General features: G+C 40.9%; 1 protein-coding gene across 2 annotated transcripts in view; it reads left to right on the top strand.

Annotated features, from left to right (window-relative positions):
- Window positions 1-22,502, top strand: part of LOC124867356 (vitamin D3 receptor A) — a 99,651-nt gene extending 77,149 nt beyond the window's left edge. For both annotated transcript variants that reach the window (XM_047363777.1, XM_047363769.1), the window contains exons 7-10: window positions 2,389-2,566; window positions 10,844-10,995; window positions 11,583-11,699; window positions 12,946-22,502. In XM_047363777.1, coding sequence (XP_047219733.1) covers window positions 2,389-2,566; window positions 10,844-10,995; window positions 11,583-11,699; window positions 12,946-13,199 — 701 coding nt within the window. In that variant the 3' untranslated portion in view covers window positions 13,200-22,502. The remainder of the gene's footprint in view (window positions 1-2,388; window positions 2,567-10,843; window positions 10,996-11,582; window positions 11,700-12,945) is intronic.
- The last annotated feature ends 3,426 nt before the right edge of the window (window positions 22,503-25,928 follow it).

Below are 25,928 nucleotides of genomic sequence, written 5' to 3'. Positions count from 1 at the left end.
CTGATCTTCCCAGCCGCTTCACACTCGGCTGCGAACCGCCACAGCGCATAAAAGTTATGAACAGGACCGGTGACAAAGGGCAGCCCTGCCGGAGTCCAACATGCACCTTGAACAGGTGCCGGCAATGCGGACCAAACTCCTGCTCCGCTCGTACAGGGACTGGATGGCCCCTAATAAAGGGCCCCCGATTCCATACTCCTGGAGCACCCCCCACAGGGCATCACGATGGACACAGTCGAATGCCTTCTCCAGGTCCACAAAACACATGTGAACCGGTTGGGCAAACTCCCATGAACCCTCGAGCACCCTGTAGAGGGTGTAGAGCTGGTCCAGTGTTCCACGGCCGGGACGAAAACCACGCTGCTCCTCCTGAAGCCAAGGTTCGACTATCGGCCGCACTCTCCTCTCCAATACCCTGGCGTAGACCTTACCAGGGAGGCTGAGGAGTGTGATCCCCCTGTATTTGGAACACACCCTCCGGTCCCCCCTTCTTATGAAGGGGGACCATCACCCCAGTCTACCAGTCCAGAGGAACTATCCCCGACCGCCACGCAATGTTGAAGAGGCGTGTCAACCATGACAGCCCAACAACATCCAGAGACTTAAGGTACTCAGGGCTGATCTCATCCACCCCCGAAGCCTTGCCACCGCGGAGCTTTTTAACCACCTCTGTAACTTCAGCCTGAGTGATGAAAGAGTCCAACCCCGAGTCCCCAGCCTCTGTTTCCACCACGGAATGCGTGATGGCAGGATTGAGGAGATCCTCGAAGTACTGCTTCCACCGCCCGATAATGTCCTCAGTTGAGGTCAGCAGCCTCCCACCCCCACTATAAACAGTGTTGGCGAAGCACCGCTTCCCCCTCCTGAGGCGCTGGACGGTTTGCCAGAATCGCTTCAAAGCCAACCGGTAGTCCTTCTCCGTGGCCTCACCAAACTCCTCCCAGGCCCAGAGTTTTTGCCTCTGCCACAGCCCGGGCCGCAGCACGCTTGGCCTCACGGTACCCGACAGCCGCCTCAGGAGTCCCACAAGCCAACCACAGCCGATAGGACTCCTTCAGCTTGACAGCATCCCTTACTGCCGGTGTCCACCACCGGGTTCTGGGATTTCCGCTGCGACAGGCACCGCGGACCTTACGGCCGCAGCTACGGGCAGCAGCATCGACAATAGATGCGGAGAACATGATCCACTCGGACTCTATGTCTCCAACATCCCCCGGGATCTGGTCAAAGCTCTCCCAGAGGTGGGAGTTGAACACATCCCTGGTCGAGGGCTCTGCCAGGCGTTCCCAGCAGACCCTCACTATGCGCTTGGGCCTGCCAAGTCTGTCCGGCTTTCTCCTCCTCCAGCGGATCCAACTCACCACCAGGTGGTGATCAGTGGACAGCTCAGCCCCTCTCTTCACCCGAGTGTCCATAACATGCGGCCGAAGGTCTGATGGTACGACAACAAAATCGATCATTGACCTCCTGCCTAGGGTGTCCTGGTGCCAAGTGCACTGATGGACACCCTTATGCTTGAACATGGTGTTCATTATGGACAATCCGTGACTAGCACAGAAGTCCAATAACAAAACACCGCTCGGATTCAGATCGGGGAGGCCATTCCTCCCGATCACGCCTCTCCAGGTGTCACTGTCGTTTCCCACGTGGACGTTGAAGTCCCCCAGCAGAATAATGGGGTCCCCAGGAGGGGCACTATCCAGCACCCCCGACAGGGACACCAAGAAGGCCGGGTACTCCGCACTACCGCTCGGCCCGAACTCTGCTCATTTAATTCAACATCGCAGTCTGTGTGCAAGCAAGAGCTTAATTGATCAGAACTATTCTTGTAGCTTAATTTTGTAGTATTTCCTATGTTATTTATCACTGTGGGCTTTATATTTATTTGTTTTCCCTCATGTTTTCTTGCCCTTGATCTCTTTTGCTTTTGTATGTGATAATAGTTGCATATCTAGCCTAGTTAGTTAGCGCTGAAATGCAAGTAAGATATTTAATATTGGATTCATTTATTCATGTTGACAATAAGTAATTTACTTTTCTTTCTGTGTGTTAGCAGAGCTTCAAAGTTACAGCTTTTACTGGTCTTTCTTTATTAAGGACTATATCCTACTCTGGATTTAAAACTGCTGTTTGTTGATGCATAGTTTTAAACGTTTTAAAGAACATGAAGAAAATATTGTCATTATTTGACTTGCTAATCACATTTTAGAGCAGATCAAGGAAAACATTTTCTTATTCCGATTCCTAGCTGCTGTTTAATCGCATCCTTCTAAGTTTCCTTTTTCCTGCGTTGGTATCATTTAGAACTTAATTAAAACAATTTTTACTATTTTGTTGCCTTTCCTCATCTTGTTCTTGTTTCAAATCCTGCTCAATCTGCTCAAACAGAATCGCTGGACACTAAGATGAACTTCAGTAACCTGCTGATGATGTACCAGGATGGAGCGAGTAGTCCCGACTCCTGCGAAGAGGACACGAAGCTCTCCATGCTGCCCCACCTGGCTGACCTGGTGTCCTACAGCATCCAGAAAGTCATTGGATTTGCCAAGATGATTCCAGGCTTCAGGTACGAGCTGCAGTAAATGTTTGCCATGTGTTTAGCAAAAACAGTAAATGGCCTTCCTGTTATTTTGCCTAGTTGTATCATATTTGAATGCCATAAAATGTTTGTTTTTGTTGACAGACAGAATAAACAACAAATCAGCTATTTGAAAAAGGGACTATTTTAGTTATTATTCAAGAAAAAGAAGGTAAAAAGCAAAGACTGGCAGCTATTGTTTTGCTTCCACAAACTGAGATGAACATTTTTTCTAATTTATATTTGAAAATTAAATAGTTAATCAGTTGATCTAAAAGTTATTCTTCAGTCAGTAAGCCATGGCTGGTTCAGTGGTGATTATGTCTGAGCCGAAGCTGACATGTAACTGCAGCAACACCTCAGAACCCACCGAGATGACAATGTTGCAGTGTTGCTTCCTGCTGTTTTGTGTTAGCTTACTGATTTCTGGTTCTGATTCATTTTCTTGCTAAATCTGCCACATGAAAGCAGAACCAGCACGCACACACAGCACCCTGAATGAGGTTCCCACCTACACAGAACACAATGATCAGCTGCCCACACGTGTGCAGGACATTAATGGAAGAGGTGAAAACAAACAAGCTCTTCCAAGAATACACTTACAAAGGCCATGGCTAAAAGCCCATATAATAACCATATAAATAAATGCCCGCAGATAAACAGAGTATAGAGCTGCTGCGCATGTGTTTATAGCGCATATATGTTCTTTATTCTTTGAAACTGGGCAAATGCATTGTTTATCGACAAGTAAAGATTACTCTTATACAACTTTAGCTTTTTACAGCAATTATTATTCATGTTTCCATCCAAAAATACTGCAGTCATACAGAACTAAGTGAAGTTAAATTCTGCCTTTTTCTCAAACACACTCAGCATTGTTAGATACAATACAATCTAGGTCAGGGGACTGAGATGGGCTTGGAAGAAGGTTGATTTTGTGTCTGAACAATTTCTGTGTTTTGGCCTATTTCCTTGTTGAAAGACATTGATGACCCATTTTAAGTTCAACGATAGAGACAACCACATTTCTGTTTAAAATCTTTGTGAAGACATGCACTCTAATAAGGGTCCTAATGGTGCGTTCACACCAAACGCAGATTCTGCTAATATTTCGCGTCATTTGTGTGTTTTTGCTCGCTTCACATTCCGCGTGAACTCCGCGTTGCCAAATGGCAACAAGTGGCAACGCTTTGCCGTGCCATCAAATTGGAGGAGCTTCTATCTGCTGCTTGCTGGTTTCAACTGAACATGGCGGACATGGATTTCACGGACCTAATTACGGTGTTTTACCTGTGGAGAGCCAAAAAACACCGCTGACGTCCCTGGGTTCATCAGATTCTTCAGGGACGGGAACAGTTCGGAGAGTACCACCACCTACTCCAGGAGCTGCGTCTGGATAACATTCGATTTCAGTGGTACTTCCGTCTATCCAGGACCCAGTTCGAAGATCTGCTGTCCTGCGTTGGGAGACGAATCGGCCTCCGGGACACCAACTACCGGCGCTGTATCCCCGCTGCTGAACGTCTGTCCATCTGTCTTCGGTGAGTAAATAAATCTCAGCTCAATAAAAAAACTGCAGATTTTTAGTGTCCACATCTCCTAAATATAAGATATTTGTTCCTAAACATAACCAGGCCAGGTCCTTTCTGTACTTGTCTTGGTAAAAGTAATTAGTTGAGTCCATACAACTCTGGCTTGCCGCACACCGCCACTATGATCTGGTCCTCCATCTTCACTGACAACCGCTTCTTCTCCGCTGCGGTCTTTCACCCTACGTCACAGCTACACCCAGTCCCTGATTGGTTGACGCAACGCAAATTTAGGAAAAAGTTCCGATTTTTCAACTCGTCCATCGCTCTCGCTCCGCTCCCGCTTCGCTCGGCGCACCTTCCGCACCGCGTACTTTGTGTCCTTCGCGTCGCCTCGCGCCGCTCCACTCCTGAACGCGCCTCTACATAGGGATAACATGTAAATCAGCCGCTCCTATCGCAGAATCCACATTCAGTGTGAACGCACCATAAGAAGTTGAGAGAAAAACAGGCCCGGGGGGGGTGCACATACCGCCCCTTCCTGTCTAAATACTGTTTATAAAAGCCTGTAGCGCCACACATACAGGTCCTTCTCAAAATATTAGCATATTGTGATAAAATTCATTATTTTCCATAATGTCATGATGAAAATTTAACATTCATATATTTTAGATTCATTAACTGAAATATTTCAGGTCTTTTATTGTCTTAATACGGATGATTTTGGCATACAGCTCATGAAAACCCAAAATTCCTATCTCACAAAATTAGCATATCATTAAAAGGGTCTCTAAACGAGCTATGAACCTAATCATCTGAATCAACGAGTTAACTCTAAACACCTGCAAAAGATTCCTGAGGCCTTTAAAACTCCCAGCCTGGTTCATCACTCAAAACCCTAATCATGGGTAAGACTGCCGACCTGACTGCTGTCCAGAAGGCCACTATTGACACCCTCAAGCAAGAGGGTAAGACACAGAAAGAGATTTCGGAACGAATAGGCTGTTCCCAGAGTGCTGTATCAAGGCACCTCAGTGGGAAGTCTGTGGGAAGGAAAAGGTGTGGCAGAAAACGCTGCACAACGAGAAGAGGTGACCGGACCCTGAGGAAGATTGTGGAGAAGGGCCAATTCCAGACCTTGGGGGACCTGCTGAAGCAGTGGACTGAGTCTGGAGTAGAAATATCCAGAGCTACCGTGCACAGGCGTGTGCAGGAAATGGGCTACAGGTGCCGCATTCCCCAGGTCAAGCCACTTTTTAACCAGAAATAGCGGCAGAAGCGCCTGACCTGGGCTACAGAGAAGCAGCACTGGACTGTTGCTCAGTGGTCCGAAGTACTTTTTTTGGATGAAAGCAAATTCTGCATGTCATTCGGAAATCAAGGTGCCAGAGTCTGGAGGAAGACTGGGGAGAAGGAAATGCCAAAATGCCAGAAGTCCAGTGTCAAGTACCCACAGTCAGTGATGGTCTGGGGTGCCTTGTCAGCTGCTGGTGTTGGTCCACTGTGTTTTATCAAGGGCAGGGTCAATGCAGCTAGCTATCAGGAGATTTTGGAGCACTTCATGCTTCCATCTGCTGAAAAGCTTTATCAAGATGAAGATTTCATTTTTCAGCACGACCTGGCACCTGCTCACAGTGCCAAAACCACTGGTAAATGGTTTACTGACCATGGTATCACTGTGCTCAATTGGCCTGCCAACTCTCCTGACCTGAACCCCATAGAGAATCTGTGGGATATTGTGAAGAGAACGTTGAGAGACTCAAGACCCAACACTCTGGATGAGCTAAAGGCCGCTATCGAAGCATCCTGGGCCTCCATAAGACCTCAGCAGTGCCACAGGCTGATTGCCTCCATGCCACGCCGCATTGAAGCAGTCATTTCTGCAAAAGGATTCCCGACCAAGTATTGAGTGCATAACTGTACATGATTAATTGAAGGTTGACGTTTTTTGTATTAAAAACACTTTTCTTTTATTGGTCGGATGAAATATGCTAATTTTGTGAGATAGGAATTTTGGGTTTTCATGAGCTGTATGCCACAATCATCCGTATTAAGACAATAAAAGACCTGAAATATTTCAGTTAGTGTGCAATGAATCTAAAATATATGAATGTTAAATTTTCATCATGACATTATGGAAAATAATGAACTTTATCACAATATGCTAATATTTTGAGAAGGACCTGTAGAAACAAAGAAACAATTGTACTACTCTCATCTGACCAAAACACAGTTTCATTTTCAGTCCCAGAAGTGTTTTGAAAAATTTTATGTAAACTTAAATATGTTTACATTTGTGATGGTGGGAAGGAAAAGCCTTTTTTTTCCACACAACCCATCAACCTATAGATTGTGCCTAATGGTTTTTATAGACTTGGGGATTCCAATATGCATCTTTTTGTTGCATTTCTCTAACTGTGAGCTTTGGAGATTTCATGTTGTTGTAATTATTATTAAGATTATATTATTTAATATTGTAATATTTTATTAAATAATAATTCAGTCTGTTAAGTATTGTCCGGTGAATACCAGCCTAATAAAGGTGGTGGTATTAGGACAATAGAGAAAAGGGTGAAACGAGCTCTGGCATTACTGAACAGTAAAACTACACACATATGGAATAAATTTACTCAACTTCTTAAAATACAAAAGTTTAATAACAAAAATAAGTAAACTCAAAGTCACACATATTTTAATCAACAAATTCTTGACTATCCTTGAACAATCCAACTAAAACTACCAATCAAAAGAAAGAATACGGTAGACCAAGGACTATATACAATATGAACAGTTGAATCAAATTAGGTAAAAACCATCACCAATAAAATGATGCTACATTACTATTCGATGTTGTTTATGTTTGAGAACCAAGGATTATCTTGAGGAACCTGGAAATGAGGAAACCATTCACAAAGCAACATCATATAAAACATTTTTATAAAATAATATTTCAAAGAATGATTTGCTGAATAAAACCAACCTTCTGGATGACTAATTCTCAATGGTGTTTAATTAGCTGGCATTATTAATTATTAGTACAATAATATTTCAGGATATGTTATTTTGAAAAAGAACCAAACCTTTTTGAATAAATGATTCTTAATGGTGTTAAATTAGCTTTCACATTTAGTAAAATAATATTTAGGAAAATATTACTTTCCTAAATTGGAAACTAACCTTTCTGAATAAATGACCCTCACCTGGTGACAACAAAGCCTACGGACTTATAAGATAGCAGCGAGTCATGTGTAACCCCTAACTTGACTGCCTCTAGCCGTTAGCGGCTTCACCTAATACAGGAATCTTATAGCTTGCTACCACTCCCTTAAAGTGACAGCACTAAAGAATTAAAATGCATAACCGTTGACGGCGCGTTATGGTGAGTCTGTGTTTAGAAACCACCCTTTAAAAAAAGTTTATTTTAACTTTAAAAACACAACACAGAACATATCATTAGCTGAGCAGCTAGCACTTTGATAGCTGAGTTTTCTCAAAAAGATGGGGTGGGGGGATAGGTTGTTTAGACGGCCCGGCCGTACTGTCCAATGAAGGCACGTTTCGGCTCCTTCAGTGGTCGCAGTGTGGTTGGTAACACTTTCTACTTGGATGTGCAAGCAGAAAGGCATGCGGTTCTGCGGTTCGGTTGTCCTCTGTCAGGCCGGGGAAAACCGCTTCAATTAGGTACAACATCCTGTGGGAGCTTCTGTAGCTTCTGCAGGCCTAAAAAAAAAAATAAGCCAAGCCACATGTCTTATTACTCTCCTTTTCCGAATGACTGCTGGAAACTCTTAACAGCAAATCGATATTTTGTTGCATACGATCGGAGTGATTGTAGTCACTTTTGAATTCAAGTTGAAGAGTGCCTTCTTGTGTTGGGACTCTGGCTCCTTTTCTTCCTAGGTTGCGCAGGAAGTAGGTGAATGTGATTTATTTTTGGATGGAGAGCGTTCGTGAACAGCAGTCTTCAGCTCTTTCCACAGGTTATCGATTAGATTCAGGTCTGGACTTTGACTTTGCCATTTCAACACCTGGATACGTTTATCTGTGAATCTTTCCATTGTAGATTTGGCTTTATGTTTTGGATCATTGTCTTGTTGGAAGATAAATCTCCATCCCAGTCTCAGGTCTCTTGCAGACTCCAACAGGTTTTCTTCCAGAATGGTCCTGTATTTGGACCCATCCATCTTCCCATCAATTTTGACCATCTTCCCTGTCCCTCCTGATGAAAAGCAGGCCCAAACCATGATGCTGCCACCACCATGATTGACAGTGGGGATGGTGTGTTCAGGGTGATGAGCTGTGTTGCTTTTACGCCAAACATATCGTTTTGAATTGTGGCCAAACGTTCGATTTTGGTTTCATCTGACCAGAGCACCGTCTTCCACATGTTTGGTGTGTCTCCCAGGTGGCTTGTGGCAAACTTTAAATGAGACTTTTTATGGATATCTTTGAGAAATGGCTTTCTTCTTGCCACTCTTCCATAAAGGCCAGATTTGTGCAGTGTACGACTGATTGTTGTCCTATGGACAGACTCTCCCACCTCAGCTGTAGATCTCTGCAGTTCATCCAGAGTGATCATGGACCTCTTGGCTGCATCTCTGATCAGTCTTCTCCTTGTTCGAGATGAAAGTTTAGAGGGACGGCCGGGTCTTGGTAGATTTGCAGTGGTCTGATACTCCTTCCATTTCAATATGATTGCTTGCCCAGAGCTCCTTGGGATGTTTAAAGCTTCGGAAATCTTTTTATATCCAAATCCGGCTTTAAACTTCTCCACAACAGTATCTCGGAACTGCCTGGTGTGTTCCTTGGTCTTCATGATGCTCTCTGCGCTTTGAACAGAACCCTGAGACTATAACAGAGCAGGTGCATTTTTACGGAGACTTGATTACACACAGGTGGATTCTATTTATCATCATCAGTCATTTGGGACAACATTGGATCATTCAGAGATCCTCACTGAACTTCTGGAGTGAGTTTGCTGCACTGAAAGTAAAGGGGCCGAATAATATTGCACGCCCCACTTTTCAGTTTTTTATTTGTTAAAAAAGTTTGACACATCCAATAAATTTCATTCCACTTCATGATTGTGTCCCACTTGTTGTTGATTCTTCACAAAAAAATATAATTTTATATCTTTATGTTTGAAGTCTGAAATGTGGCAAGAGGTTGAAAAGTTCAAGGGGGCCGAGTACTTTCACAACGCACTGTATGTTGTAGCTTATCTGTTTCCCTCACATACATACACAGACACACACACTTGTTCTCGCTTGTTAGTGTAGGCGATTAAGTAGAACGACGAGGCTGTTATCTCTTTAATGAATCTCATTGTGGGTTAGAATAATGTGATGAGTGTGCCTGGAATCAGAACATTGTGAGAACATTTAGTTGCTTCCTCTACAGGAAATGTTTAGTAAACTTTCTGCCCTCCTAATGTTAAATACTGAAAACGTCTAAATGTCACCAATGTTAGTTTTTGTTTTGTTTTCTTTGCGTAATGTAGCTACAGGTTTAACTATTTAACCTCCAGCTTCATTTATTTAGTGGTATGTTTCTTTTATTTAATTTAAAAGATCTAAAGTCAACAACATCACTGATGTTATATTGTTTTGTTTTTAAATATTATTTTAAATGTTTTAAATGCTGAGGATTACATAATTCTGTAGTTTTATGTGGTAACAAAATATATTTGCCTATTTTCAGATCCCTATTAGCTGTTTTGCACATGAGCTCGTACAACATTATAATATAGCTACTAATTTTTACACTACCTATCTCTGTTTTAGTAGGATTCCCTTAAGTATGGGTATATGTTACATAAATGAAAGAAAAATAAAATCACATGTTGGTTTATTCACAAGTAATAAATTAATCTTACCGTTTCTTCCTTAAACTGCAGTTTGGTGCTTTAATGTTTGAGGTTTTTCCTGTTAAGGAAACAAATTCTGTTTAATCTTTAAAATATTAACTAAATAAACCTCATGTTTAAAAACTGGGTTAATTTCCCCTTGAAGGGTGCTTCATTTGTAAGGAAAATGCATTTGCAGGTTATGTAGCTGAGCTGAGTGTGTGGAAAAAGGTGCCAAATAGCTTTTAGTGGAGGCAGTGTGATGGTTTGGGGCAACGTGTTCTCAAAAGCTGATTTCTCTCTGAAATGAGATAGTGTATTATGATGACAATCCTCATGTTGTTGCGGTGAGAGATATACAGTCACGCTACTTCCACCAGATACTGTTTGGCTTTGGCAGAGATTTGGCAGGTTTTTCATGGATGCAACCCACATGCTTAACTGTGCAAATCAAATGCATTTTCCTTACAACTGTTGCGTCATTCAGAGCGGTGTAAGATTTATTGCCAAGCGTTGTTACAACAAATAGATTATCCAAGGTGTTTACCTTGATTTTTGTGTATATGATCATGAACAGAAGCTGTATTTTAAAGTTTATTTAATAAGATATCATTTAATGAATCATGCATTGTTAGAATAAAAACATCTCCCTGGAGAGGCTGTCCTGTGAAGAAGTTGTTTCTTGGTACAGTCAGCTATACCATGAGTTTCTTGAGTTTTGTATTGGACGACTAAAATAAAATAAACGTGAGCATCTGTTTTATGGGGTTAACTGTACAACGGTATGTCTGTTTTACTTTAAAAAACAACTGGTCCACTCTATAGCTGAGCCTGTGATAACAAATCTCTTTTTCCCTTATGCTGCATACGCACCTGTTGTTTGTTTTGCAGAGAGCTGACCGCTGAGGACCAGATTGCTCTGTTAAAGTCGAGTGCCATTGAGATCATCATGCTGCGCTCAAACCAGTCGTTCAGCCTGGAGGACATGTCCTGGAGCTGCGGGGGAGCAGACTTTAAATACTGCGTCAACGATGTTACTAAAGGTGGTTCAAAATGACTTTCTTACAGAAATACCTACAAGAAACGAGCTTTGATTGATACTTATAAAGCATCCAGCTTTGATTAGTTTTTATTATTTATAGCATTATTGATGTTTTTTTATGTTGGTTTTTCATTGAATAATTAGCTTGATGAACATTTTTCCATGACTTTGAGATTATGAAGGCTACAGCATGAAGGAATTTGTCAAAACAACAGTGAACACAAGAACAAACTCTAGGGTAGAAAATTGTTCATTGTTGCACTTGATGTGACAGATGAGATTACATTTCCCCCATCTTATATAAAACAATTTCACAGCCCCCTCCACACTGCTTTTCTACCCCCTGCTGGACTTTATTGAGGTTTTAACTTCAAGTATTTTCATGGAACCTGTAAAACAGCCACAAACTCACACCATGTTAACTATTACATGCAGAGCAGGACTCTAAGCTAACTTTCTACAATCACTTAATGTTTAGAAAAAAAGAACACTGATGTAGAACATTGGCTCTGCTTTGTTTTTCTGCTTTAAAGTATGAAAAAGTAAGTAACTCTGCAGAGATAACAGTGATTTGGGGATCTTCTACAGCTGGTCACACCCTTGAGCTGTTGGAGCCGCTGGTAAAGTTCCAAGTTGGTCTGAAGAAACTCAACCTGCACGAGGAGGAACACGTGCTGCTCATGGCCATCTGCCTGCTGTCTCCAGGTACTGCTGCTGCTGTTTAAGATGTGACCTTTTATTCCGCATGTGTTAAACCATTGAGAATAGGGGTTGTTTCTAGGTTTACAGAACTTAGCATGTCTTCAGAGTTTGCTTCTGGGTTTGTATTGGTGTCAGCTTTGCTGTATGGCCTAGATTCACCCAGAAATGATCAAGTACGTGATGCTGCCAGTAACAGCTAAATGGAATTTCCTGGAAAACCACTGTATCTGTTCAGCCTACGATAATATGGCAGTAACCGATGATATTGATCATTTTAATTTTATCTGGTAGATCAGTGTAAATGCATAGTTTGCAAGAGAAAAAAGAACACATCTGAAATATGGCATGCCTTTGTATTCAGACCCCCTTGGTCATATTGGATGAAAAGCACCTGTGAATATCAACTTCAAGTCCTGACAGATTTCTGATTGAACTTAGGTGTGGAGCTTTTGCCATACTGTCGTAACTCTGAATGCTTAGGGTTGTTGTCCTGCTGGAGGATGAACCCCTGCCCCAGTCTTAAATCTTTTCAAGCCTCTGACAGGTTTTCTTCTAGGATTAACCTGTATTTGGCACTTTCTATTTTTCTATCCAACCTGACCAGCTTCTCTGTCCCTGTAGAAGACTTAATGTATTTACGTATTCTCACACCATGATGCTGTCACTACTGTCTTTCACTTTTAGAATGACATGTTCAGCTTTGTGCATGAGACCAACAAGTTTAGTTTTAGTCTGATTTAGTTTGACCAGAGCTTCTTCTTCCATGTTTACTGTGTCCCCAACATGACCTGTGGCAAAGAGCACATCTTAGAGCTTAATATTTTCTAACTTCCGAGGCCTTTACAAAACAGCTGCATTTATACTGAGCTTTTATTCAGCACTAATTAGGTAGCTATTGTAGGCGATTTGTTGACTGTATTTTATTTAGGGGTGTCAGAGTATTAAGGGGTGAATACAAATGGAAGTCATCTTGTTCAAATTTTTATTTGTAAAAATCTGGAAAGCTGTTTATCTCTTCCTATGTGTGTGCTTCCACGTGTTGCTCCAACACATAAAATCTATGTAAGATGTATTGACGTTTTTAGTTGTTTATGTGCCAAAATGTAAAAAAGACAAATTTAAAAGGTTTGAATACTTATACAAAGCACTGCTCATCTTTTCTGCCTGCCTTTTCACTTGTTAAATGACCTATATGGTACGCATGCCCTAACACCTGATTCCCACCCCCCTTTCTGGTTCTCCATTACAGACCGCCCTGGTGTGCAAGACCATGCTCGCATAGAGCAGCTGCAGGACCGTCTGTCAGAGGCGTTACAGGCCTACATCCGGGTCAACCACCCAGGCGGACGCCTCCTCTACGCCAAGATGATCCAGAAGCTGGCTGACCTGCGCAGTCTGAACGAGGAGCACTCCAAGCAGTACCGCTCGCTCTCGTTTCAGCCCGAGCACAGCATGCAGCTCACCCCACTGGTGCTGGAGGTGTTCGGCAGTGAGGTGTCATAGCTGAGGAAGAGGAGAAAGAATCTTTTCTTAGACACAGACTCATCAAATACAGGATAATTAACAAACTCTGCTACCTTTTCCTCAACTAAACCGAAGGCTTCACAACACCCTGGACACTTGGGGAGAAGACGGATGATCACATCTTCCCTCTATCTTCACCTCTTTCATCATCTATTGATTCCTCGCTTTCCTGGAGGAGCGAAACCAAATGTCGGCCATAACTGGATCTCCTGATTCACAAATATAAATCTGCTGCTGGATCACCACAATCTCTAACCTCTTTGCTTTTCCAAATATCCCAACTCACATTTTCACCCTTTCCACAACTACAGAATCCAAATGTCTCTCCCTCTTATCATCATAACTGTTCTTCATGTTTAAATGGCAATGACAGAAAACCATGCTCAGATTTACAACTTTTACTCATGCTGGGTTATGTTATATAAATAGCTCTGACCTTTTGTTGGTTTACAGATTTTAATAGCAAAATCGTCCAAATATATTCAACATCAGCAACCAACCATCGCAGGAAATAGAAATACTCTTTATGATGGGAGCCGTGCATTCATGTTAATGGCTTCCCCTGTAGAAAACATATGAAGACAGATATTTTTACAAAAATCTTGTAATTTGGGAATGATGAGAAGAAAGGAGCACTTTGAAAACACAAGAGGATGTTAGGTAGATGGATGGAAGGGGATGCTACATATGTACAATTAACAAAAGAAGAATGTATGTATAATTTTAAGTTGTATAAGCTGTACGAGCTCAAACATTTGGACATGTCAAATGCTTAGCTTGTACTGTATATATAAAAAAAAAATACTTCTGAGAGGGTTAAATAATAATAATAATAATAATAAATAGGATGTTAAGGCCCCTCCTCAGATATGTGTGTATAGGCCACCATATAAAAACCATGTACACACATGCACTGAGACGTGTTATGAGGAGTCTCTTATTTTTGCTACATGTGTACAGTGTGCAGGAATATTGATGGACCACAAGGGGGTGTGTACGCAGGCTCTGACTGAACATATTATGCAGCAAAGCTTTGTTGTGCTCTCTGATTTTTGGACCTGTGAAGTTTGTAGGCTGACATACACAAAGATAATTTCCTGTTTTGTGGATGGCTACTTTTTCAGAAAAAAAAAATTCAAACAAAATATTGTTGTTGGGCTGATGGGATTGCTGCTAAGACAGAGCTTAGATAGTTGGACAGAAACCAGCTGCCAGCTGTTGCCTCAGGGAAAGTTTGTCTGACAATATTGTGTTCTCTGGTTTTTATGGTGTGTGTGTGTTTGGCGTAAGCTTACAATCAGGAGAGGGAGATTTCAAAGAGTTTTTGAAGCTCAAGGCATCACTGTGATTTCAAATTATACTGAATAACAGCAAAAGGAAGCTAAGAGAAAAACATTTCTGTAAGAAAATACACAACATTCTCTATTTGTGAAACAAACATCACTAAATTATTTCACATGGTCATATAGTCTGTAAGATAATATAATTAAAACATTTGAGCTCTTTATTAAATTAGTAGAAGCCTTAGATTGAACGTTTTTAGGGGAACATAAATCTTCTAGAGGAGTGGTTCTCAAAAATTTTTATAACAGATTAAATATTCCCTTTTCCAATTACCAGCATAGCTGGAGACATTTTACAGTAGCGCAACAGGACTTTGAAAATAAAAAATATGGAACAAAAATCTTATTTAGTGGCACTTCATGGTTGGATGAAGGATGTAATTATTACATTTTTCCTTAAAAGTTAACATTTCCAGGTTTCAGAATGTAAAAATGAACACAAAGGTCTCCTAAAGTCAGAGTTTTAAAAGTACAAAATGCAGAGAAATACATAATTGGCTTATATTGCTAACAGTAATTAGCTTGATCACTGAGCATACCAGTTAGCAAATCCCACTGGTTTTTGAACTTGGAACTGGAACACAGTAAACCCCTTACAGCGTGAAATTTAAAGTTAAAGACTGTGTTTTTTGCTTTCAAACTGATTATAAATTAGAGATTTATTTGCATTTGTAGGTACGCAAATCTGCTAAATTAAGGCAACATTTGGGTCCGACCACTAAATGGTGGCAAAGTGCTGGGTGGTATGTGTTACATATGCATAAACAGGCATTAGTCCTATGTGTGTGTATGTATATATATATATATTGTTTTTTTTTTTTTTGGCTTCACATTTTATTTATTTTCTTTTTTTGGATTTACCTTGCCAATAAATTATACAAAAAATTGTTAGGTCCAATAAAGCTAGCCCAGGTGCCACCACCAGTACTTGTAGGGCAGTTTGAGAACCATGGCTCTAGGGGGGGGAGCAGTGTTTAATTGTAAAGGGCATAGACACGGCGCATGAGAATGACTTTTACACTGACAAGAAAGCTATCTTTTGTCATCACCTTTATGTCATTTCAATACCAGCTGCATAAGCAAGCTTTTTAACACTACATATCTATTGTTTCTGTTGAAATGGCAAGCTCACACCTCATGCAGGCCTGGATCACCCCCTTGTGGAGAAGCTTTGTAAATACCACTTTCTTAGTCTGTACATAGAAGCTGATGTAGGTAAATTACTAAGAGAACTAAGTTGTTGATGGGAAGATGCTTTGGAGATGCTAGGCTATATGCAAGAGAAACTCTTACAGTGTATTCAACTTGAGTGGACAGAGATGCTCAATATGACCGACTCAATGAGTTGTTTATGTTGCCGGAATCTTTTTTTTGTTTTTGACGTATGGAGGGTTAGGATCAGCATCCATCAAACACTAATTTGGAGCACATTTTACAGATGGACACTGATATAATCCCTTTAGAAAGGGATGGAAATGACAATATGATATCTCAATTTTAAATTCATTGAACATTCCCAGAATCGTATAATCATCCAGAACTCACCCTAACAACTCATTAAGTTGTCATTATTAAGCGTCTTTCTGTCCATTCCTGGATTCTGGATGTACGTCTTTCCTCTCTCTCTCTTTTTCAACCAATAGGCTTTTGATGATATATACATAATATTTTCTTTTTGGTAAATATCCGATTTCTTCTGTCTGTCGTGATTGTTGATTTTTAACATGTGTCAGGGGTTTGCTGTCTTGCTCGGGAGCATTGCTAAATGATGCTCAGATGAGCAGAGTGGACCTATGGAGCCCTTTCCAAGTGTTTGTCGAAAGGTTTTAAAACCCCCAGCTATGTCAGCGAGGGATCGCAAAGACACTTGCCCCGGAGCTCGATGGGGAGAGCTAAATCATTTCATCTGTAGAACTGCAGTCCACGTATGCATCATCTTTTTTTCAGGAGCTAATTTCAAAAACTGCCAAGTGATCATTAATAACACTGCCTCAACTGGTTGGATACAGGATGTATCTAACTGCAAATCTTTGCAGCAGCAGCTATGGTGTGCCTCTTTATTCATCAACCAGCCATGTAACCACCTCTTCTTCTTCAACAGCCAGTTGCAACAACTCTTCTCTGCATAGCTTTAAGTTAGCAGCCAGCCAAGCTCTGCTCTGGAAATCTGTGACACACCAAGACCTGATCGGAGTCTGATATTTGAAGGCGCACAGTCAGGTTGGACCTCCACAATACTGTGTAGAATTTGTACAAAGACCGTAGGATAGCGAGTATTTTTAAACCGAGAATCACCACATGTAGACGTAGTGACTCGCTGTACAGGCAGAGTGCGCAGAGACTGACTGACCGACCGAGACGTCGCCTCTAAAATCCAAAGTGGGACATTATCTTTCTTTGTACTCTGTGTCTCACTTTGCAGCTCTCAAGGTTCTGATTTTTAACAAATCATGGTTTGTTTCATAATGATAGTCGTGTAAAGACGTTTTACGTTCAGCATCTACATCACTTAAAGGAATGCAGGTCAGGGTGACGGGGGGAGAGTCTGCAGGGGGTTTTAGGGGTTCAATATGTGACACATTAGTTATTTACCTCTGGGAAATCTTTCTTTGTATCTGGGTCAAATTTAGATATCTACTACACCTCTAAGACGTAGCTTTTCTTCTTAGGTTTTTCTCATTGTTAAGCAACTTTAAAGTTCATTTGTAGGTCTGATTTATGAGTGCCCCAAAATCTTTGAAGTCTCTCCCTTCTTTACCCATCGTCACCTCAAACCAGGTCCGCAGCTCCACCTCAGTAGCCTTATTTACAAAGACCTCACTAAGCTGGAAACATTTAACAGATACCTCAGTAATTTACAGTGTAGACTTTTCACAATAGCCTTTAAAGCGAACCAGACATATACTTCTACCACACACACACACACACACACACTCATCACATCACAACTCTCTTCTCAGAAACTTTCAGTGTTTTTAACCTCAAGTCAGCTTCAAACTTTTAACCAGCTCTTGTATAATGAGGGAAGTCCGGTAGAATTCTGTTTGCTAGTCAGTATCCAAGTGGATCCCAATGTTTCTATAAGTTAACCGTCTCTCTGCTTGACTCACTCATCTCTGCCTTGTTCCGGATTCTTTTCTCCTCTTAATTGTTTGTTTCTGTTGGTGTTCTGCTGACCTCGGCACCGCGTTTAACCAAAAATACTACCTCTCCTGTCTGCACATATAAATATATATATTTTTTGGGTTGCAGCATGATTGTGTAATGTAAAACATATTTTTTTATTTTAACAATAATCTAGAAGTTTTTATGTGTGTATTTGTACAGTAGAGTCGGGGGGGTTTTTAAATGCTGGACAATTTTATTTTTTTTTTTTGTACATCAGATCTCTAGGAAGCCTACAAATCTTAAAATCCGCAGTGTGGAACTTTAGCTCCCCCTACTGGCTGGTAGAATAATTTCAGATAAATAGACGTGTACAGGAACAAAAATATGCTTGGTTTCACTGTTGCTCACTTTTTTCCCTGGGCCGTAACAAACTTTCATAACATAACTAACTGCTTTTATCTACTTTTTTCTGACGCTCTGATGAACCTATTATTTCATATTGGTGTAAATATGACTCTCAGAGATATATTTATTCTGCATCTAAAAGTTCCTACATTTGCAAGGCATCAAAGCAAGTGTTACATTGTTCTATAAGAAGTCTTGGACAGTAAACATAGTATCTAGTTGTTTTATTGTTTGCATGATAAAACATCTTACAGAGCAGTGACGTAAAGGTTCCACATTGTCAGGTCCTTTAATTAAAAGCATGCTCATCAGTCCCACACGTCGACTTCATCAGTCCCACACGCCAAAATCGACTTTTTCACTGAAGTGTAGAAATGCATGTTAATATCCTTGCATGCTAACTAAGGCTTCATTCATATAGCAATCCATAGTGCAAATAATTTTTAGCTTCCTCATCTGTGTGAGTTTGAAAAGTAAAATGCTTTTTTTTTTTAAATCTTGATTAATTGGACCTATAGCACAGAACCAGCCTCTATCTCGCTGTACCTGCTTTATACAGCCGTTGGTCGCCACAGTAGCTTCAGTGGCTCGGCATGACAACCGAACTCTTCAGCGTTCTCTCACAGAACTGGGTTAGAAATGCCTGAGAAACAGATCTGCGCCATGTGTAAAATGCTTTAATTTCTAATAATTTGGTTCCTATAAACTTTTATTAAAAAAAAAAAAAAAAAAGCACAGCCACACTTATTGGCACCCTGGTAAACATGACTTAAAATACGTTTGTATCTTAATGTATTAATGTAATATACCTCTTAAGCCCCAACCCCCAGTACTGAGGAAAGACTTTAACTCTTGCTTTCTTCTGGTTTCTTTACTACAAGTTCCATTAGTTAAACATAAACATATGTTGTATCCACAGTAATCTTAGAATCTTTGCTAAAAGCAGATATAAACAATTTCTACAAACACCAAAAACACTTCAAACTAAAGGCAGTTGAATCAGAAAATAAACTCCACAAAATGACGTAACCACAAAATTTGGTCTCAGCTGTTCATCACACGGCTTCTACACACACAACCAGCATGTCTGCTGTAAGCAGAGAGCTCACAGATTCCAAAACATACATTTTGTTGCAATCCACCCAGGTTTTACTCAACCAGCAGCAAAGGAAGACCAGAATTATCACTCCGATTTGAAAAACATAACATAATAATTGTTTAGATAAAGGATATCTATTCTCTGAACAATACAGTTAGATTTGCACATGTTGTTTTGAGCTCAAACTTCACAAAAACCCCTCTGGGCTTAAGAGGTTAATACCCTGGGGAAACAGAAAGACATGGACTACTAAGCAGAAGTTCCTTGAAACTCAAATCAACTCAACAAAGTAAAAGCATGAAGTATGGGTAAAAGTACCAACAATTGTGCCACCAGTGATTTTGTTTAATACATTTATTTCTAAATATGGGAGTTTATGTCCTAATTTAATAAGTATAATCCGCTTAAACGTTTGATTTTAAAAATGTTCTGTGTGATTATAAGACTAAAGAATAGATGATTTTCTTGAAAGAAAAAAAAACTTCAGAGCTACTAAACTAACAGCTGAATTGGTGCAGTACAAAAAATACATCCAATTGCAACTTGTGCCAAAACGTTTGCCTTAAAAAAACGCTCAGATCAGAATAAAATTTGACCTTTGAGTACCGTCAGATCAGGAGAGCTGTAGTCAGACTTTAAAGTGTTGTGCTCTAATATCAGCAACATGACAAGCCTGGAGAACCCAGCGACCCTCAGTGAACTTGTGTGCCACCTGGTTTCCTGTGTACCTTCTCTCGCTGCTCAGCCGTCTGATAGCTGTTTGCAACATTGGGATCCCGATTTAGTTGAGCCAAAGTAGTGTTTTGTTTTCTTTGCAGCCAGACACACACTCACTCACTTTCACATTTATACTGCAGCCTATCACACTAAGCACTCTGCCTTCTTTCACTCACCCCCTAGGTGACTCTGAATGGTTTTTCTTTTTTGGTGCTTTGAGTCCGTTTTCAGGCGACCGAGCCTGGGAACGTGTATGCTGTGAATCAAAAACATAGCAGATCTGATATTTATTCAGGCCGTTTTGATGCTTGAGGAGTTCATTGTTTTTTGGCTTTTGTGAATAAGAAATGTTGTAAGTTTCACTTCAGTCAAAGGGAATAAAATATAAAAATCTTTAAATTTAGTTTTAATCTGAAAAACAACAGGATACACAAACAGTGTGTTTCACCACAAACCATTCTGTCAAATAGTGTTTATCTCTTGCAGAATTGTTCTGCTTTTTCTTGTCATACTTTCAGGTCATCAAACTAATTTTAATATCAGACAAAGATAACCTCACCACACACATAAATCTATCCAAAAAAACCCAGCCCTATGTGATTAAACATGTGCTTAAACTTAAGGTCTCAAACCAACGGCTCGACAATCTCTTCTAGCGTTTCCCTCTAGAATCATCTGCTTATGGTTCAGAGCAGATGATTCCATCAGTGGCAAGTCATCTAGGTACTGAAAAAGCAATATCAGATGAGCCTTTATGCTCTCTTTGGTCAGTGGTGGTTTGGCTTTGAAACTCTCCAATGGAGGCCATTCATGTCAGGTCTCTTATAGTTTCATCATGAACACTCCCCCTAACTGAGGCAAGTGAAGCCTGGAGTGCCCTGGATGTTATTTTATGACCACCTTAATGTTGTTGATGCAGTCTTAGAGTAATATAGTGTGCCGCTATTTGTGCATAATGTCTTTCACTGTGGTCCCTGAAACCCCGAAGCCTTACAAATGGCTTTGTAACCATTCCTAAAATGACAGATGTCAGTGACTTTATCAGTTATTGGATTTCTATAGATTGGGACCCGGTTTGTTGCTTTTTGAGTTACTTCTTCACACAGTTGGTTAGTTGTTTTGATAGGTGTTTACCCTTGAGAAGTAAAATTATAATTTGAATACCACATTTTGCATATCCTCAGGTTATTTTTGTCTGATATAAAAATTAGTTTGATCTAAAACATTTAAGTGTGCCAAAAAAGCAATGAAATAAGGGATCAAATACTTTTTCACTGCATTGTTTTTTCGAGTTGGTCTACCTTGTGAAGAGCAGCTTCATACAGTCACTTTTTTTACTCCAGTTACCTGATGGACAGTTGTTTTTCAAGACTGATTGTCATCTGCTGCTCTGACTGTGTTTCTAGGCTACCTCTTTAAATACGTGCTTGCTTGCTCTCACACATACTCACGCACACACAGGAGCTGCAGTGGAACTCCTTGTTGATAACCCACACACTCACTTAGACAAACACACACGTGTGCACTTCTCGTTCCCTCACCAGCAGTTTTTTGCCAATGATGCACTTGTGTTTTTGTCTCTTTAATGTTCTGCGAAACGTATGAAGTCTGAAAATGATTACTCATCTTATGTACCTCTTCTTGCTTTCTTTTGTTTTTTTGTAGCAAATCTCAAAAGTATCTAAGACGTTTGGACAGGTGATTTAAAGAAAATTGTAAATCATGTATATTTAAAAAAAAAAAAAAAATCTTGTCCTTTTCAAAGGAAAAACATGATTGCACATTGTGCTCTTCTCAGTTTTACCTTGGTGTGCCTAAAACCCACAGCCTTATTTTGGGGTTATATCAGGGGTTTTCAACTAGAATACAAGGCCTTCTGTATCGTCTTTGTCTCTCTCCTCATATCCACACATTTGTTAATTAGATCAGTTATTGTAACAAGCCAGAAGTAGCTCTTTTGTAGATGCATGCCCCGCAGAGGGATGTGCTCAGTCACGGTTTATGTTGGCTGGGATTCCCCTTTTATTTATTCCCCCTTCTGAGAAAACGTCCGAATATGTGTCAGATAACCGAAAGGAAAATAAAATTTGTTGTTCTGATGTAGCAAAACATAATAAAATTCAGAGTTTTATGTAATTTGACTTAATTTAAGCTTGTTTGTATGAATGTCCTATAAACAGACCTATTCTAATAATTGTGTGAGAAGCAGATGTTTAAGTCAGTTTATTTAATGGAGAGTTCCAAGATAAGCATCTTTATCCGCCAGTCTTGCACACCACCATGCAGTAAAACCACCAGCCCGTAGTGCTTCTAGCTGAAATCAGAACCCACTGCTGCCACAGCATTGCTGTTGATGACCTCATCGATAGCCTTATAGAAAAGAAATAGTGTTTCACATAAAGTACCTTAAACAATGTCTCTATTTTTGCTCAAATCACCACCTGTTTATATATATTTTTTGTTTTATTTATTTTGGTGTTGCTCCTTTTGCTCCTTTCATTTATAAGCGGATTCTTTTGATTACCATTACTGTAAGTAGTAAGCGATTAATAATGTTTTTCTTTTTTTCTGGGAATCACAAATAAAACAGCTGTACATAACGATGCTAAACATTTGTTTGAGTGTTCTTTCTTGAAGTGTTTGGCGGAGTTAGGACATTTTGTTTCTTACTTGTGTGACAAAACCCTAACAATGGACATCACCCTATACACACCTTCTGCACCGCCTTTATTTAAAGACAGCCATAAAAGGTTCTGTTTGAAGTCGGCCACTATCCATCCAGAGCACACAGCAGGTTAAGCTTGAAGACATCATTTCCACCTTGAAACATGGTGGTGGCCTCATCATGCTATGGGGATTTTTTCCTATTGTCTAAACAGGGAGGTCTAGTTAAGGTTCATCCCCTAAACTGGAAATCAGTGGCAAGATTTAAACATTCCTAAGACCGAAAGTAGCTCCTAGTGACTTCATTCTAAGAAAAATCTTAGAATTTCAGGAATTCTAAGATTTTCTTAGAATTTTCCCTCGGAAAGATAAAAGTTATTCATGAAGCATCTTAAGCCTTAAGAGAGCTCCTAATGTGAACAAATGTCAAGAGTAGTGAGAAGGACTTTCGGTGAGTCTAAGCAGAGAAGATTGCAGAAAGAGAGAGGGAAAGGAGAGCTATTCTCCGTACAATGAACAACAGTGAATTAATTAAACACTACCAGCTCGATCTCCCAGGGATCTGCCCCCTTAATAGTTGAGTAAATGAGAAATAAGATCAACTTTATCATCCCTCCAGGGTGAAATTAAATAATTTTAGCAGCAGGACAGATTAAATGTGCAACTCTAGTAAGGTAATATGAGGAAGGATAAATAATAGAAGCATTACAATTTAAAACAAAGTCCGATTGAAGTCCGCAGTTCAATTCAGTGTAAATATAAAACAATACAGTCTGTCTGATACAGTAGAATATGTGGATCCATTTAGTAAAGTGCTGTGGTAGGAGACCAACGGATTACATTAAATTCTTCTGCGTTCTGAAAACAAAGTTCTCTGAACCATGAGTTCTTCCGCTTGGTAAATCAGGGCAAAGAAATAATTTCCAAAATGTATTCTGGATTATAAAGAGAGATAAGATTCGAGAAATATGTTATCTTCCTTTACTGTCTTCAGAAAAACACGGAAGAGGGACGTGGTGAGATTTTCATACAGCAAAGTGAGTACCCTAATTCTTTCAATACTCCTACCCAGAATGCTGTTTTTGAAGTTCTTTTGATTATGTTTGCATGTTTCATTCACTTATTACGTTTCCTCCCAATATTTGCAATAAGGACATCCCTCTAAACTGGTAAAGACCATTTTCTAAGGGAAATTTAAAACACATGTACCCCATATCTTCAGATTTTAACTTAGTCACTGCAGGCGCACATATTGTGCAGCAGAGGGCGACTGAATGCTACTTAACCCAAAAATTTACTTATTTATTTATTTAATTTGCTCCGAGTATCAGATTAAATGTGAGGTATCATAATTTTCAAAGCATGGCCCACAGCATCTTCATGCATCGTTTGTTTATATACACTCACCGGCCACTTTATTAAGTACATCTTGCTAGTACCGGGTTGGACCCCCTTTTGACTACAGAACAGCCTTAATCCTTTGTGGCATAGATTCAACAAGGTACTGGAAACATTCCTCAGAGAGTTTGGTCCATATTGACATGATAGCATCACACAGATGCTGCAGATTTGTCGGCTGCACATCCATGATGCGAATCTCCCGTTCCACCACATCCCAAAGGTGCTCTATTGGATTGAGATCTGGTGACTGTGGAGGCCATTTGAGTACAGTGAACTCATTGTCATGTTCAAGAATCCAGTCTGAGATGATTCGTACTTTATGACATGGTGCGCTATCCTGCTGTAAGTAACCATCAGAAGATGGGTACACTGTGGTCATAAAGGCATGGACATGGTCAGCAACAATACTCAGGTAGGCTGTGGCGTTGACACGATGCTCAATTGGTACTGAAAGTATGCCAAGAAAATATCCCCCACACCATTACACCACCATCACCAGCCTGAACCATTGATTCAAGGCAGGATGGATCCATGGTTTCATGTTGTTGATGCCAAATTCTGACCCGACCATCCAAATCTAGACTCATCAGACCAGGCAACGTTTTTCCAATCTTCTATTGTCCAATTTTGGTGAGCCTGTGTGAATTGTAGCCTCAGTTTCCTGTTCTTATCTGACAGGAGTGGCACCCGGTGTGGTCTTCTGCTGCTGTAGGCCATCCGTCTCAAGGTTTGACGTGTTGTGCGTTCAGAAATGCTCTTCTGCATGCCTTGGTTGTAACGAGTGGTTATTTGACTTACTGTTGCCTTTCTATCAGCCCGAACCAGTCAGGCCATTCTCCACTGACCTCTGGCATCAACAAGGCATTTGTGCCCACAGAACTGCCACTAACTGGATATTTTCTCTTTTTCTGACCATTCTCTGTAAACCCTAGAGATGGTAGTGTGTGAAAATCCCAGTAGATCAGCAGTTTCTGAAATACTCAGACCAGGCCGTCTGGCACCAACGTCCATGCCACGTTAAAAGTCGTGGGGGCAGCAGACTCAGCAGAGATCGCCCAGACGTCCCTCTCCCCAGACACCTCCTCCAGCTCCTCTGGGGGGAGCAAAAGGCGTTCCCAGGCCAGCCGAGAGACAAAGTCCCTCCAGCATGTCCTGGGCCGTCCCCTGGGCCTCCTTCCAGTGGGCCGTCCCCGGAACACCTCCCGAGGAAGGCGTCCAGGAGGAATCCGATATAGATGTAGATGCCCGAGCCACCACAACGGACCGTCACAGTGCCCCCATTACTGCGGCAGCTGCACCGATCCGTCTGTTTTGGCAATGTTCCGGAGATGAAAGAAGGAAATCCTAGAAACATGTTTAATATGGGATTTAAATGACATGTCCTGGTCAAAAATAACACCAAGGGTTTTTACTTTATTATCAGAGGTCAATTTATTGCCATCCAGGTTAAGTGATTGACTAAGCAGTTTTTTTTTTTAAAGACACTGGTCCAAAGACGACAACTTCTGTCTTGTCTGAATTTAGAAGCAGAAAATTTAAAGTCATCCATGTTTTTATGTCTTCAAGACATGCTTGTAGTCTATCTAACTGGTTGGGCTCATCAGGATTCATGGATAAGTAAAGCTGAGTGTCATCAGCGTAACAGTGAAAATTTATTCTATGCTGCCTAATAATTTTACCAATTGGAAGCATATATATATAGTAAATAGACTGGGGTAAACCCCAACACGGGACAGCTGAGTTGGGGGACAACAAGGAAACCCACCCCAGCCGGCAGCCTCTCCCCGTGGGCCACTCCAGAGTAGAAGAGAGTCCAGCCCCTCTCGAGGAGATGGGTTCCAGACCCCAAGCTGTGCGTGGAGCCCGACTATTTCTAGTTGATATCTCTCAACCTCCCGCACAAACTCAGGCTCCTTACCCCCAGTGAGGTGACATTCCACGTCCCTAGAGCCAGCCTAAGCATCTGGGGAT

This window comes from Girardinichthys multiradiatus, chromosome 1, assembly GCF_021462225.1.
Source record: "Girardinichthys multiradiatus isolate DD_20200921_A chromosome 1, DD_fGirMul_XY1, whole genome shotgun sequence".
Taxonomy (NCBI): Eukaryota; Metazoa; Chordata; class Actinopteri; order Cyprinodontiformes; family Goodeidae; genus Girardinichthys; species Girardinichthys multiradiatus.
The sequence above is the reverse complement of the archived record's forward strand: the minus strand, read 5'-3'. Positions and strand labels throughout refer to the sequence as shown.